The sequence below is a fragment of the Poromitra crassiceps genome (genome assembly GCF_964638095.1).
Source record: "Poromitra crassiceps genome assembly, contig: HAP1_SCAFFOLD_242, whole genome shotgun sequence".
Classification (NCBI taxonomy): Eukaryota; Metazoa; Chordata; class Actinopteri; order Beryciformes; family Melamphaidae; genus Poromitra; species Poromitra crassiceps.
In genome coordinates, this window is record NW_028152152.1 from 146,003 (window position 1) to 159,811 (window position 13,809).

The window sequence follows — 13,809 nt, forward strand, 5'->3', positions numbered from 1 at the left end:
TCTCTCTCTCTCTTTCCTTGTGCCCTCTAGGTAAGAAGGAGGAGGTTTGGGTAATAGATGATCTCATCATTGATGGCAGCTCCTTGCACAACCCACCAGTGGTAACAGATGGCTTTGAAGAAGGCCCCAACGAGTCCAACTGGCTCTTCTACCCGGGGGGCAACACTGGCCTCTACTGCCCCTACCAGAAGACTGGCCTGTGAGTCAAACAACAAAGGCTCGGTTTATTTTGAATGGCTTCTTCTTCTGTCTTAAATGATGCATGATGGTGCTGAAAAATGCAACTAGATGAGCTTTCCCTTGACAGTCCCTTTTGGGTGTGTGTGTGCGTGCGTTTGTGTGTATGTGTGCGTGCGTTTGTGTCTATGTGTGCGTGCGTTTGTGTGTATGTGTGCAGGGAGGAGGATGAGTCAGCCATGGTGTTTGTCTCCAGCGAGCTTGGAGAACACTCCATCACCACCAGGGACATTGACGTCAATGAGAACACCATCATCCAATTTGAGGTAGACAAACACTTTTTATAGAAGTCACAAGGAACATGCATGACTTCCTACTTACTGTATGTAAAAGATAAATTATGACTGGTCGCCTTCGCTGATGATGTCACATCTACTGTACATTTCTTCTCCAGATTAACGTGGGCTGCACAGCCGACAGCTCCTCTGCCAACCCGGTGCATCTTGAGTTCTCGCGGGACTTCGGTGCCACCTGGCACCTTCTGGTGCCCCTGTGTGCCGGCGGGCCGCAGCCCTCGTCGCTGTGCTCCACAGAGCTCCACCCTGCCAGCGTCTACTACCCGGGCACCACCCAGGGCTGGAGGAGGGAGGTCATCCACTTTGGCAAGCTGCGCCTCTGTGGGTAAGAACTGGACACGTCCTCTCCAGTAGATGGCAGCAGAAAGGAAAACAACACTTTAGAAGGATGCATCATGTTTAACGCCTACATTCCACTAGGTCCGTGTTCGGTCCGTCTGCGCTGCGGTACGGCATCGGAGCCGATACGTTTCCACTCTAATCATTGTGTCAACTCCCACCTACTCCGCTGCGTTGCGTGTCTACTCCGTCCCAGCTCCGACGATCCAGAGCTCTCCAAAAAATATACACAGCAAGGCTTCTATTTTTCACGGATGACGGAGCAAAGCCGCAGCAAGTTGGGCGGAGCCAGGCATGAAATCAACAGGGCAGAGGTGTTTACAACATTCAATATCAAGCCAGAGGACAAACATGTATGAGGAAAAGTTCATAATTGAAGTGGAAAACCACAAAATAATATATGACACAACACATCCTTTTTACAAAGACAACACCAAGCAAGTCCACCCCTCCTCTGCTCCTCCAGTTGGGAACAATGATCTTCTGCCTGTTTGTTGTTGCATTTATCCCACATACAAATTGTCTCGCTCGATTTTACCGTGATAACCTGTCGGTCTCGTCACTCTAGCTGTCTGGCGGAGCGGAGCTGTGACGTGCTCTGCACGCAGCCGGTTAGTGTTGGCGGAGCACAGAGCACGGAGCAAAACCGGAGAACAGCTGCAACGCAACGCAAATGCAACCAGTGCAATCCCGGCGTTACACATCAGTGTGTCTTCTTTGGGACAATGCACACTTGTCTTACTTGTCAACACAAGATATGATAATAATAGCATCCAGGTAGTGCAGCTGTAGATAGAGTTGCAGGTTCGAGCCCCCGTGTTGCCTCCGGCTTGGTCGGGTGTCCATACAGGCACAATTGGCCGTGTCTGCGGGCTGGGAAGCCGGATTAAGGATATGTGTCTGCACATGTATGGGAGGAAGCATGTGCTAGTCTACAGCTCTCCCCAGATCGGCAGAGGGGGCGGATCAATGACCGGGACAGCAGGCGGAATTGGCCCAAGTACAATTGGGGAGAAAATCTGGGGGTGGAGGGGGGGCATGGGGGAGGATTGATAAAAAGAAAAGAATATGATGATGTTAAAAACACATGTTGTGTTACAGTCAAATGTATAGAGCACTGCAGGAATGAGTCTGGAAGTAGCATGTTGGATCTTCAGGTGTGGTTTTAGAACGGGGATTTCACTTCAGTGCATAAAATAAGGTCTGTGGTTAACAAAGGTTTATGAGAGTGGTCATTTGTGTTCAGCATGATAATCTTCACAAACATGAATCACTTTTATGAAACGATTTTCAGAAAACTTCAAAAGTCATACACGTGATTCACGTTGTGAAAATGATCCTGCTGAACACAAATTACCACTCCCATACATCTTTGTTAACCACAGACCTTATTTTATGCATTTAAGTGAAATCCCCATTCTAAAACCCCATTGACTTTTCCCCTGAGGATCCAACATGTCCTGGACGTCCGCCTTCCGACTACAAAAATACATCATCCCTGCGGTACTCTATTGTCTTACATCCTTTCTATTCTGTCTGTCTCTCTATTCATCTTCTTTCTTTCTTTCTTTCTTCCTTTGTTTCTCTCTCTCTCTCCATCCAGGTCAGTGAGGTTCCGTTGGTACCAGAGTTTCTACGCTACCGGTTCTGCTCCTCCCACCTGGGCCCTGGACAACATCTACATCGGCCCTCAGTGTCAGGACATGTGTAACGGCCACGGGGCCTGTGTGGGCGGCACCCACTGTGTGTGTGACCCCGGCTACTCTGGACCCGACTGCTCCGTACCCGACATCCCCAACCCTGACTTCCTCAAGGAGGACTTTGAAGGTACAAGAAGACACAGATGCACACACAAACCAGCATCCATTATGATGATTTTAACATTCATTTGTTAGTCTTGTCCTTTATTTTATTCTTCATTTTTCTTCATTAATTGTTCATGTTTTTATATATTTCTCAGTTTTTTTAATCTTATAAAGCACTTTGTAACACTATTTTGATGTGCTCAATAAATAAAGATGATAATTTACTTATTATCATTATTTATATTATATCATACTAGTCCTAATCATACTACAGTTACCGATACTTCACTTTGTTTTGTATATATCATGTATGTTTGATGCATATGGTGCGTATACATGTAATGTTTGTGTGTGTGTGTGTGTGTGTGTGTGTGTGTGTGTGTGTGCGTGCGTGCGTGCGTGCGTGTGCGTGTGCGTGTGCATGTGTGCGCACGCGTGTGTGTGTGTGACACTTGTGTCTTTCTGTCTCTAGGGGGAGCCGTGGATGCTGAGCGGTTCAGACTGCTCAGTGGAGGGAAACCATCCAGGAAGTGTGGCATCATGTCCAGTGGGAACCACCTGTTCTTCAGTGAGGATGGCCTGCGCATGCTGGTCACCAACGACATGGACCTGTCCAATGCCAGGTACACACACACACACAAACACACGCACACACACACACACACACACACACACATTAAACACAAAAATCACACCCAGGTGTTGAAGTAAGCAGTGAAGGTGTGCAGGTCCGAGGTTTGCAGCAGGTCCCACCCTGCCTTCTCCTCCACCCTCCCCTCTCTCTCTGACACTGTGTGTGTGTGTGTGTGTGTGTGTGTGTGTTTGTGTGTTCATGCGTCTATTGAGTTGCTCTCCATAGCGTGCAAAAGTCTCACCAATGAGGAAATGAATTCTCCATTCATTTCCAGACGTATCTTAAACTGTGCATGCGTGTTTTACCGGCTTTCAAACACTATCGTCCTCGAGAAGAGACGCTCCCTCTCTCGTCTCTCTACGCCTGTGTCTCTGTCTGTGGAGACTGGGGTACTAGGCTAAATCTCGCCACACACATCTTGCCCACAAACACACATAGTCACTTATAGAAGTGGCTGCACCGCTTAAAAAACTACCAAAACTCCCTGTATACTTCACCCAAATAAACCTACTTAATTTATTTGTTTACACTTGTTATCGATAAGCTCATGTTTTCATGGCTGTATTCTCCAGGTTTGTACAGTTCTTTCTACGTCTGGGTTGTGGTAAGGCCGCCCCAGACCCTCGCTCCCAGCCTGTGTTGCTCCAGTTCTCTGTGGATGGAGGTCTGACCTGGGGCCTCCTCCAAGACTTCCTCTTCAGCAACAGCAGCAACCAGGCTCGCCTGGTGGCCCTGGAGATCCCGCTGCGTGCCCGCACCTCCTCCACCTCGCCTCCGCTGGTGGCAGCCCTCTGAGAACGGACACTTCTACAGCCCCTGGGTCATTGACCAGGTACAGTACGGCAGGAGAGGCAGCACCCATTGGTTTCCACCCATCCATCTATCTATCCATCTATCTATCTATCTATCTATCTATCTATCTAATGTACATGTATGTATCTATCTATCCATCTATCTATCTATCCATCTATCTATCTATCTATCTATCTATGTATCTAATGTACATGTATGTATCTATCTATCCATCTATCTATCTATCCATCTATCCATCTATCTATCGATCTATCGATCTATCGATCTATCTATCTACATGTATGTATCTATCTATCTATCTATCTACCATCTATCTATCTATCTATCTATCTACCATCTATCTATCTATCTATCTATCTATCTATCTATCCATTCATCCATCCATCCATCAGTCTAGCCATCGTTTTAGCCATGGCTAGATTGGTCGATGGGTATTTAACAGATCTGATCTGTTATCCATGTATTGTTTCATCCTCCACCTGACAAATGGGCCTCTGGGTAGTGCAGCAGTAGATTCCCTGCCTACCAACACGAGGGTCGCAGGTTCGAGCCCCCGTGTTACCTCCGGCTTGGTCGGGCATCCATACTGTACAGGCACAACTGGCTGTGTCTGCGAGTGGGAAGCCGGATTAAGGGTATGTGTCCTCATCGCTGCACTAGTGCCTGCTCTGATTGGCCGGGGCGCCGGTTCTGGGTGGAGGGGAACTGGAGGAATAGCGTGATCCTCCCACGTGCTACGTCCTGCCGGTGAAACTCCTCACTGTCAGGTGAAAGAAAGCGGCTGGCGAATGCACATGCACAAGGGGAGAAAACTTTATAAAAAAAAATACGGCTGACAAATCTCTGCCCTTGTTTACGATATTCTCCTCTTTCTATTAGACATGAACTAACGCGTCTCTTCCTCTCCCTCCAGGTGGTGGTGGGCGGCAGCGCCAGCGGCTGGGGGCCTCTGGAAGACGACTTCTCCTCCATCGATGGACGCTCCTGGCTCCTCCACCCTGGAGGAACCCGGATGCCTGTTTGTGGCTCGGACGGGGCTGCTTTCGCCTTCATAGAGAAGTCCAACACTCGCTACGCTGTCAGTCACCACTGACATCAGCCTGGGCCAGGACGCTTTCATCCAGTTTGACTTCTCCACCTCGTGCTCCGTCACAAACTCCTGCTACTGTAAGCAAGCATGATGAGGAGGGCCTGGTGCTCATAAGCCACAAGCAGCATGAGGAGGGCCTGGTGCTCAATACTGACAAGAGAGATTGTAGTCTACAAGCAGAAGTGACATGTGACATTAGGAGGTGTTGAATATGCATTACATAGAAGTAATAAGGCTAATTTGTTCTATCAGGTCTAAAATGTTTGCATGAAAACTAAATTGTAGGCATTAAAGAAGGCCTCCAATATTCTATTTAGTTTTTAGACTATCCAGCTATTTCTACATGTTAGCAGTTGAATCAGTATACCTTCTTTTGATCGTCTCCTTGTTTCTGTCGTTTTCCGTTCTCCACAGCCATAGAGTTGGAGTATTCTCTGGACCTGGGTCTGAGCTGGCAGCCTGTGGTCAGAGACTGTCTGCCTACCAGCCCCGACTGTTCGTCCTACACCCTGCAGAGGGTGCTGCTCTCAGACACGTACAACAAGTGGGGGCGCGTCACCATGCCCATCCTCTCCTACGCCAGGTTAGCGTCGTAGACACAGCGGTGGCACGACAACATCTGAAATGAAAGCAGTAAATTACAGCGACACAGTTTACGGTTGAATTCTATCCTACATATTTTTTTATCTGTGATTTTTTTTTATGTCCGTCAGGTCTCCAGCCACTAGGTTCCGTTGGTTCCAGCAGGCTCCTTTTGACAAGCAGCAGACTTGGGCTCTGGACAACCTCTATATTGGAGATGGCTGCCCAGACATGTGCTCTGGACACGGACGCTGCTAACAGAGCTCCTGTGTGTGAGTAACCGCTTGCTCTTGCATACCTACACTACACACATTCCACTCTGAAGACTCCACTGAAGCACTGATGATGCTCCTGATGTGACTGTTTCTCTTTTTGTGCACTTTCTGTTTGCACCCTTCATTTCACCTTGTCACCATGTCAGTAAATTGTGGCATCTCATTTTCGTTATTTACCTTTAGAGTGTGCATTTTTTATGTTTTTTTTTTATGTTTTTAATCTTCTATGTTCTGAGACAAAAAGAGTGAATACTGTACAGTACCTATGCATGTGCACTCTCCAAAATTATTATTGTGTATAATGTCTTAAGCTATCAGTTTGAATCACAACTACTGTCATTAATGTGGATAGGAATGGGCAAGCATATAATCTTATGGTATGATTATAGTTATGTATACCTGTGTTTTGATGGCCACATTGTGGTTGAATCTTGTGTGCGTGTCTCCACCATCCTCCCCCAGGTGTGACCCAGAGTGGGGAGGGGAGTACTGTGACGAGCCTGTGGTTCCCCTGCCCTCCCAGCTGAAGGACAGCTTCAGCCGAGCCCCATCCCTCAGCCACTGGCACCTGCTGACCGGGGGCAAGCTCAGCACCGTGTGTGGAGCTGTGGCCTCCGGAGCTGCACTGCACTTCAGCGGAGTAACTATACTTTCTTTCTTTCTCTCTTTCCTTCTTTCTTTCTTTCTTTCCATCTCTCTTTCTTGTTGCGCGATGACAGCAGCAGGAGATGGCAGGCTGAATTGGATAGAAAGACACATAGTATTTAATAAAAAGACAGCAGCAATATGATTGGCTTGCAATGGAGGTGTGTGGAGATGTGTCACTATGCTATTGGTTAGTTGAGGCCAGATGGTACAAACACCTGATGCCTCTATTGGCGCCCCGGGAGTGACGGGGCGTTGTGTGTGAGCATGCATGTATGAAGGATGTGAAGGGCAGGATGGGATGGGAAGTGATTTAAAGCATAGAGTCTTCCTGACTGAATTTAAGCTACATTGCTGTGTGTGTGTGTGTGTGTGTGTGTGTGTGTGTGTGTGTGTGTGTGTGTGCGTGTGTGCGTGTGTGTGCGTGTGCGTGTGTGTGCGTGCGTGTGTGCAGAGTTGCAGCCGTCAGCTGGTGACTGTGGACCTCAACCTGACCAATGCTGAGTTCATCCAGTTCTACTTCATGTACGGCTGCATGATCGCACCTAGCAACCCTAACCAGGGTGTGCTTCTGGAGTACAGCTTGAACGGAGGGATCAACTGGCACCTACTGACCGAGATCTTCTACGATCTGTACACCAAGCCTGGGTGGGTCCATTCACCATCCACACATTCATTTCACTTTACATCCTGAATACTGTATGTGCTGTCGAGCATGTACTTGACAAATAGCTGTTTGTATGTGCAAGAAATATATTGGACTTGCATTGTGGACAGGCAAGAGTATATGTAGTATTATGAAAGGCCTACTGTATGCCTGCTCTTTCTGTATTAATACATAGTTCATGTCTGTCTTCAGGTTTGTCAATGTGCTGCTGCCCCCTGCTGCCCGTCAGGAGGGAGTGCGTGTACGCTGGTGGCAGCCACAGCATGAGGGGGCGGACCACAGTGATTGGGCACTGGATAACGTCCTGATCGCAGGCTCAGACCCACGGGCTCAGATCTCGGATACCTTTGGAGGCGTGGCACTGCCCAACCACGAAAGAGCTCCTGCTGATGGGACCCCCACAGGCAGGACAAGTCAACTCAACGAGCAGGAGGAAACCCCCATAGGTATACTGTAGCAAAGTTAGATCTGGGGGTCTAATTAATTTGTCCCAGTCAACAATCGAATATCATTTTATTCCATGTTTTTTTTGTTATTATAACTTTTTTTTTTTTTTTTACACTTTAATTTTTATTGAGTTTCATTTTCCGAACAAGTATACATAAAATGGACAAGACTTATACATAAAAGACATACATAATTATAAGAAAAAGAAAATGACAAAGAAAATTACTGTTTGGGTGCTACGTTCATGTTTTCCTTTTCATCCAGTGAGTCCGTCAATCGTCTGTCTGTTATATCAGTTATCTTCGTCACTGTTTTGGGATTTGAATATTGTCCATTTCTCCCATTTTTCTTCCAGCTGTTGTTCCTGTAGTCTTAGTCGATATATCAGTTTCTCCATGCTATAGATTTCTTCTATTATATCCCTCCATTGCCCTTGAGTAGGAGGTTCTACTTTTCCCCACTTCCTTGTGACAGCTTTTTTACTAGCTATTAACAATATTTTGATCAGATATCTATCTCGCAATTGTACATTTCCTTCAGTGAAGTTACACAGGTAAAGTACATTGTAACTCTTAGGGATATCATCATCTTAGTATTTTCTGTACAAACTTATGAATCTCAGTCCAATACAATGTTAACTTGTGACAATTCCAAAATATATGTGTGTGATTTGCATCTGTTGTTCCACATTCTCTCCAACATTGTGCATTTATATTTGAATATTTACTCTTAACCTTGGGCGTGATCAAAAACACGAATCAGGTTTTTCCAAGAGAATTCTCTCCATACCCGAGAACTGGTGGATGTTTGGTGTATTGTCCACATGTTTAGCCAATCATCAATCACCCATCTCTGTTATTATAACTATTAATATCAAAAGCTTTTACCTTTTGCATGTCTGCTCTCTCTCTGTCTCACTCTTTCTCTGTCTCATATATCTGTCTCTTTTTCCGTCTTGCTCAGTGAGCGATCACTGGTTGTTCTCTGAGGACTGCACAGTGCAACGCTTCTGCAGCTCCCCTGACGGGGTGATGGTGTGTGGCAACGTGGATGGCAGAGAGGTGTACGCTGTCACACATGATACTGTCCCTGACAAGGGTTGGGTCATGCAGTTCAAGGTAACTCATGAGCCCACTAATGAGTGCGTTTACATGCAGACAATAAACCGTTTATTAGTGGATTTCTGGAGTTACCTGATTATTCAAATGCTGATGTAAACAGCATAAACTGATAAGCTTTATCCGTTTATGGCCGTTATCGGGTTATGAATAAACCGATAAACATACCTAGGTTTTTGGCCAATAACCTGTCTTTTCAGTGCATGTATACAGCGTATCAGGTTTCTTGTGGGTTTATACATCTGCGCATGTACAAGTTGCATGTAAAAAGTTGAATTACCGCCGCCTTCTGGAGAGAAATCCGACTAATTGACTGAATCATGTCAACCTGGGTTTTTCCTATTGTCGGATTATTAAAGTGCATGTAAACGCAGAAATCAGATTATTGCCATGAACTGATTACTCACAGTTATCAGTTTATTGGTGTGCATGTAAACGCACTCTGATGCGATGGCAATGCAAACAGCTGTCCCATGATATCATATTGCACCTTTACACGCATTTGAGAGTGGGGAGAACCTATTCTGTATGAAAGTGAAATAATGTTCATCAATATCTGTGTGTTCATTTAGACGGCGGTAGGCTGCAGTGTGCCAGAGCGCCATGCAGACCGGCAGGTCCATGTCCAGTACTCGGTGGACTATGGGGTGACCTGGAAGTACCTGGTGCCCCAGTGCCTGCCTGCTGACCCCCGCTGTGGGGGGCAGGTCTCCCAGCCCTCGGTCTTCTTCCCTGCTGCAGGCTGGAAGAGGGCTGTCTACCTCCTGCCGGACGGCCTGGCTGACAAGTGGGTTGAAGTTGAACTTTAACAAACAATACAGAACATACAATAAAACATGACGTGACAATAAATAAATAAATAAACATGACAATAAAACATCAACTACATCAGTGATACTCAACTGGCGGCCCCGCCCCCTGTGTGGCCCACGATGGAATTGCAAAAAAATAAAAATAAAATCCCAGTGCACCTGAACGCAACATGCAAGATACCCGCTGAATAAGTGTCCAAATGTTCATGTCATTCTGGCCAATACTCCACTTCTGTTATAACGTTCAGTCTGGAATATGGAATATCTTTCAATAATCTATGATTTAGCTGCTAAATTGTCAAATACTGCCGTCTGCTCGCTACCCAGGCACTTATGTATGTACTTAACCTAACTAACTATCCGGTGTGCGCAACATTGTCGGACTGGGCTCCGGCTGACACCCCAGGGGCCTGCGGTCCGCTACGGAAAAATGTATATTGATTTTGTTGACTGGCCCCTGGCCTTCTGTCATTTCGCGAAGGTGGCCCCCGGGCAAAGCAAGTTGAGTATCCCTGAACTACATCAACAAGAAGCAAATGCCTCTCAAGTCCTGCTCCAAGTTCTCCCATCGTCTGCCTTCACTTCCTTTAGATTTAGCATGCGTTTCATATTTTAATGCCATGAGAAACGAAAAGACTGCTGTGATATGAATCATGAAAATGATATGCACTTAAAACACACTTACACTATACTGTATATGAACAGAAAGATTCAGCCACACTGTCTTTGTGTTTCTGCTCCTCAGGCCGGTGAGGTTCAGATTCTACCAGCAGCACTCAGACATTCAGTGGGGTGTGGAGAACTTCTACATCGGGCCGGCGTGTGACGGCCACTGTGGGGGACATGGGGACTGTCTGGACCAGCGCTGTCTCTGCGACCCGGGATTCACTGGACCCAACTGCTACGCCAGCACTGCTCTGAAGGTAAAGTGGAAGAGCCTAAATCCTCACAGTCGTTTTTGTTTTTAAATATCTTTGCTCATGTCAAGAACAGATTAGAATAAAAATAGAATCCATCTGTCTGAGCTGGTCCTTGATTCTAGCCTCTCCTCCACCCCCCCCCCCCCCCCCCCCCCCCCCTCTCTCTGACCCCCCCCCCCCCCCCCCCCCCCTCCCCAGGCATCTCTGAAGGAGCGTTTTGACTGGGAAGGGTCAGCCGGGCCCCAGTGGCAGGTGCTGGAGGGCGGTCGGCCCTGTACAGACTGTGGGGTGCTGGTGGAGGGGACGGCCCTCTACTTCGGTGGGGCCGATGCCAGACAGGCTGTCACTGCTGACCTGGACCTCCGCGGGGCCAAGTCAGTACTCGGCTTCTGTCAATAATTGCAATGAAATTCAGCACATACTTCTTCTCTCCATGTTGTACTGTTGTTCTACTGCATCATTAAGCTGCTTGTCATTGTGGTTATAGGTTTGTGGAGTACTGGGCCAGGATAGGAAGTGAAGATAACGTGACCATGTGCCACCGTCCAACCTGCCGTAAAGAGGGAGTGCTGCTGGACTACTCTACTGATGGAGGTGCAGTGCTAATATAACATACAGTGTACTGTACGTATGTCCACTTGGACTCAAGGAGGAACTGATTACTATCTGGTGGTCAAGGTCAAGGTCACTGAGTGTGACCTCACAAAAGACGTCTTTGGCCATAAATCAAGAATTCATACACTAATTATGACAGAATGTCACACAAATGTCTAATAGGATAAAATTAAGTGGTGACATTATATCCAAAAGTTCAAAGGTCAACTTCACTGTGACTTCATTCTACAAAAACGGTGCAAGTGCTGTCACTTATTTTTGCAGATAGCAAAATCCTATCTGACTGAATAATCTGACTGAATAATCATTCAAGCATGATTTGGACTCCAAGATACTTGTATGAATCCAACCTCTTGAGTTCCTCTCCCTGGATGACAACCAGGACAAGGCTCCTGTTCCTCTGGTAGTCCACCACAAGCTCATTGGTTTTTGCTGATATTTGAGCTTCAGGTGATTGTCATTGCACCATGTGATCTATCAGTCCTCTCCTCTTAAAAAAAAGAAAAGAAAAGTCTCTAGCTGAAGACAGCATGTTTCTCACTGAGAAGTACTTATATTACTGGAAACATACATGTCAATACTCTATAGTGTAACTTCCATTTCGCCACAAAATACACATAATAATAACTTTTATTAGATTCCTTCATTACATATATTTTACGAGTCTGGACAGACATGGATGTAAACTGCAACTTGACTTGTTGGCGGGGGGATACAACCGCAAGGCGGTTATTTCTTCTTCTTTCTCTCTTTCTCTCTCTCACCCTGTCCATATCCGTTTCTCAGGCGTGTCATGGACCCTGCTGCATGAGATGGACTATCTGAAGTATGTGTCCGTGAGGAGAGACTATATCGTCCTCCCAGAGGGCGCCCTGACCAACGCCACGCGCCTGCGCTGGTGGCAGCCGTTCACCATCTCCTCTGGCCTGGCCTCCCCCAGCCTGGAGAGAGCCCAGTGGGCCATAGACAACATCTTGGTGGGGGGCTCAGACATCAACCCGCCCACACTGCTCGACACCTTCGACGATGGTGAGATTTCTCTGGGCTCAGAGACGGGGACGGGTTTGCGTCGGCTCATTATGATTGGAGGGTGAAAACTCACAAGTCGAAATGAGTATTTGCCTCGTTTCGGTACTGGTTAATAATTTGTATCTTAAAGGGCCCATATTTTGCTAACATAATGTATTATTATTTTATTGTTGACCTCCAGTAGAGTAACTTATTGCATCATTCATAGTTTAAAAAACTCAGTTTATCTTGTACTGGCTCTCACTGCCCCCTTCAGTTCAGCCTCGGTCTGAAACGCTCTGTTTAGGTCCTGTCCCTTTAAGAACCCCCACCCTCCGAAATACTCCAGGCGAGCAGCGGGGTGAAAGTCTGTTTGCGCAAACCTCTGCCCAGACAGAGGACCCGGACCCCACGTTGAGAACCACTGCAAACAAAAACAGCAGAGAGAGAGAGAGAGAGGGAGAGAGAGACGGAGAGAGAGGGAGAGGGAGACGGAGGGGACACTGCACGTTTGGCTGCAGCAGACACAGCGTCCCCACTCCTCACAGCCTTGGAGATCAAAGGCGAGGAGTGACGATTTGTTTGGTGTGCCGTTTTCCTCCAAGCAGCCTGACGCTGATTTCCCCCCTCTAAACAGAGCTCGATTTAAGTTGTTATTTCGGTCTTTTTCAAAATTATTTTTTCATTTTGTAGTAGTAATGGTGCATATTTATCGATAAAAGCAGTGTTTTTATTCCAACATGAACCAATAGTATGTTTAATACTAGATTGAAATGAGGCCAGAATGCAGAAATCCCACACTGTCGCAGCAGTCTACTGGAATGTCAGAACAGGGAAGGGAGGGGCAGGGCGCTCGCGCCGCGGGCCCGGGCTAAACTTGGCAAAGTTGGCATCACCATGGTAACAAGTCCTTACTGACGTCACTAGAACTATGGTTCTCGCACAAAATCGGCATAAATCCATGTCATCTCGTCTACGAGAGTTCATGGGCGGGAGGGGGGGTTCATGGGGGTAACATTAAAACACTTTCACATATTTATTTGAAGCTTAGCCCATGTTTAATATGACCATCCAAGATTGTAACAACATATATATGATACAAAATTAAGAAATGCATAATATGGCCCCTTTAACACATTCACTGCCAGCCGTTTTTTCAATACTGTAGGTAGGTTCTGCCAAGGTTTTTTTTTGAGGATTCTGGCTCATCTTTCAAGAGCCGAGGATTCTTTTCTGCTAAGATTTTGTGAACACAAATGATCTCAAAAGAACTAATAGAATGTGTGCTTTCTCTGTCTAAAAGAGTTAGTTTGTAGAGTTAGTAGTTATGTAGGCATTAGCAGTAGAATACAGCATGGTTTCAGCGTCTGAAAATTTATTCTGAGATAAATGGCTTTTTGTGAAATTCGATAGAACAGTCACTTTAACCATTTATTTTTGGCGTAAGACGTCAGACATCTAAACAATAGTTTTGAACAGTAATTTCCTCCATAGCAGCAGGAAACC

The 13,809-nt window shown here is 46.4% G+C and overlaps 1 protein-coding gene across 1 annotated transcript in view; it reads left to right on the plus strand.

Moving 5' to 3' along the window:
- Window positions 1-13,809, plus strand: part of LOC310770832 (reelin-like) — a gene marked incomplete at both ends in the record, with an annotated part of 171,487 nt that overhangs the window by 140,026 nt on the left and 17,652 nt on the right. The window contains 21 exon segments of the mRNA XM_083663543.1: window positions 31-199; window positions 398-503; window positions 632-858; window positions 2,476-2,699; window positions 3,150-3,300; window positions 3,884-4,079; window positions 4,081-4,143; window positions 5,038-5,199; window positions 5,201-5,291; window positions 5,629-5,797; window positions 5,928-6,051; window positions 6,055-6,068; window positions 6,534-6,711; window positions 7,171-7,364; window positions 7,576-7,829; window positions 8,794-8,948; window positions 9,521-9,735; window positions 10,506-10,683; window positions 10,879-11,054; window positions 11,168-11,274; window positions 12,082-12,324. Of these exon segments, the coding sequence (XP_083519669.1) occupies window positions 31-199; window positions 398-503; window positions 632-858; window positions 2,476-2,699; window positions 3,150-3,300; window positions 3,884-4,079; window positions 4,081-4,143; window positions 5,038-5,199; window positions 5,201-5,291; window positions 5,629-5,797; window positions 5,928-6,051; window positions 6,055-6,068; window positions 6,534-6,711; window positions 7,171-7,364; window positions 7,576-7,829; window positions 8,794-8,948; window positions 9,521-9,735; window positions 10,506-10,683; window positions 10,879-11,054; window positions 11,168-11,274; window positions 12,082-12,324 (3,396 nt within the window).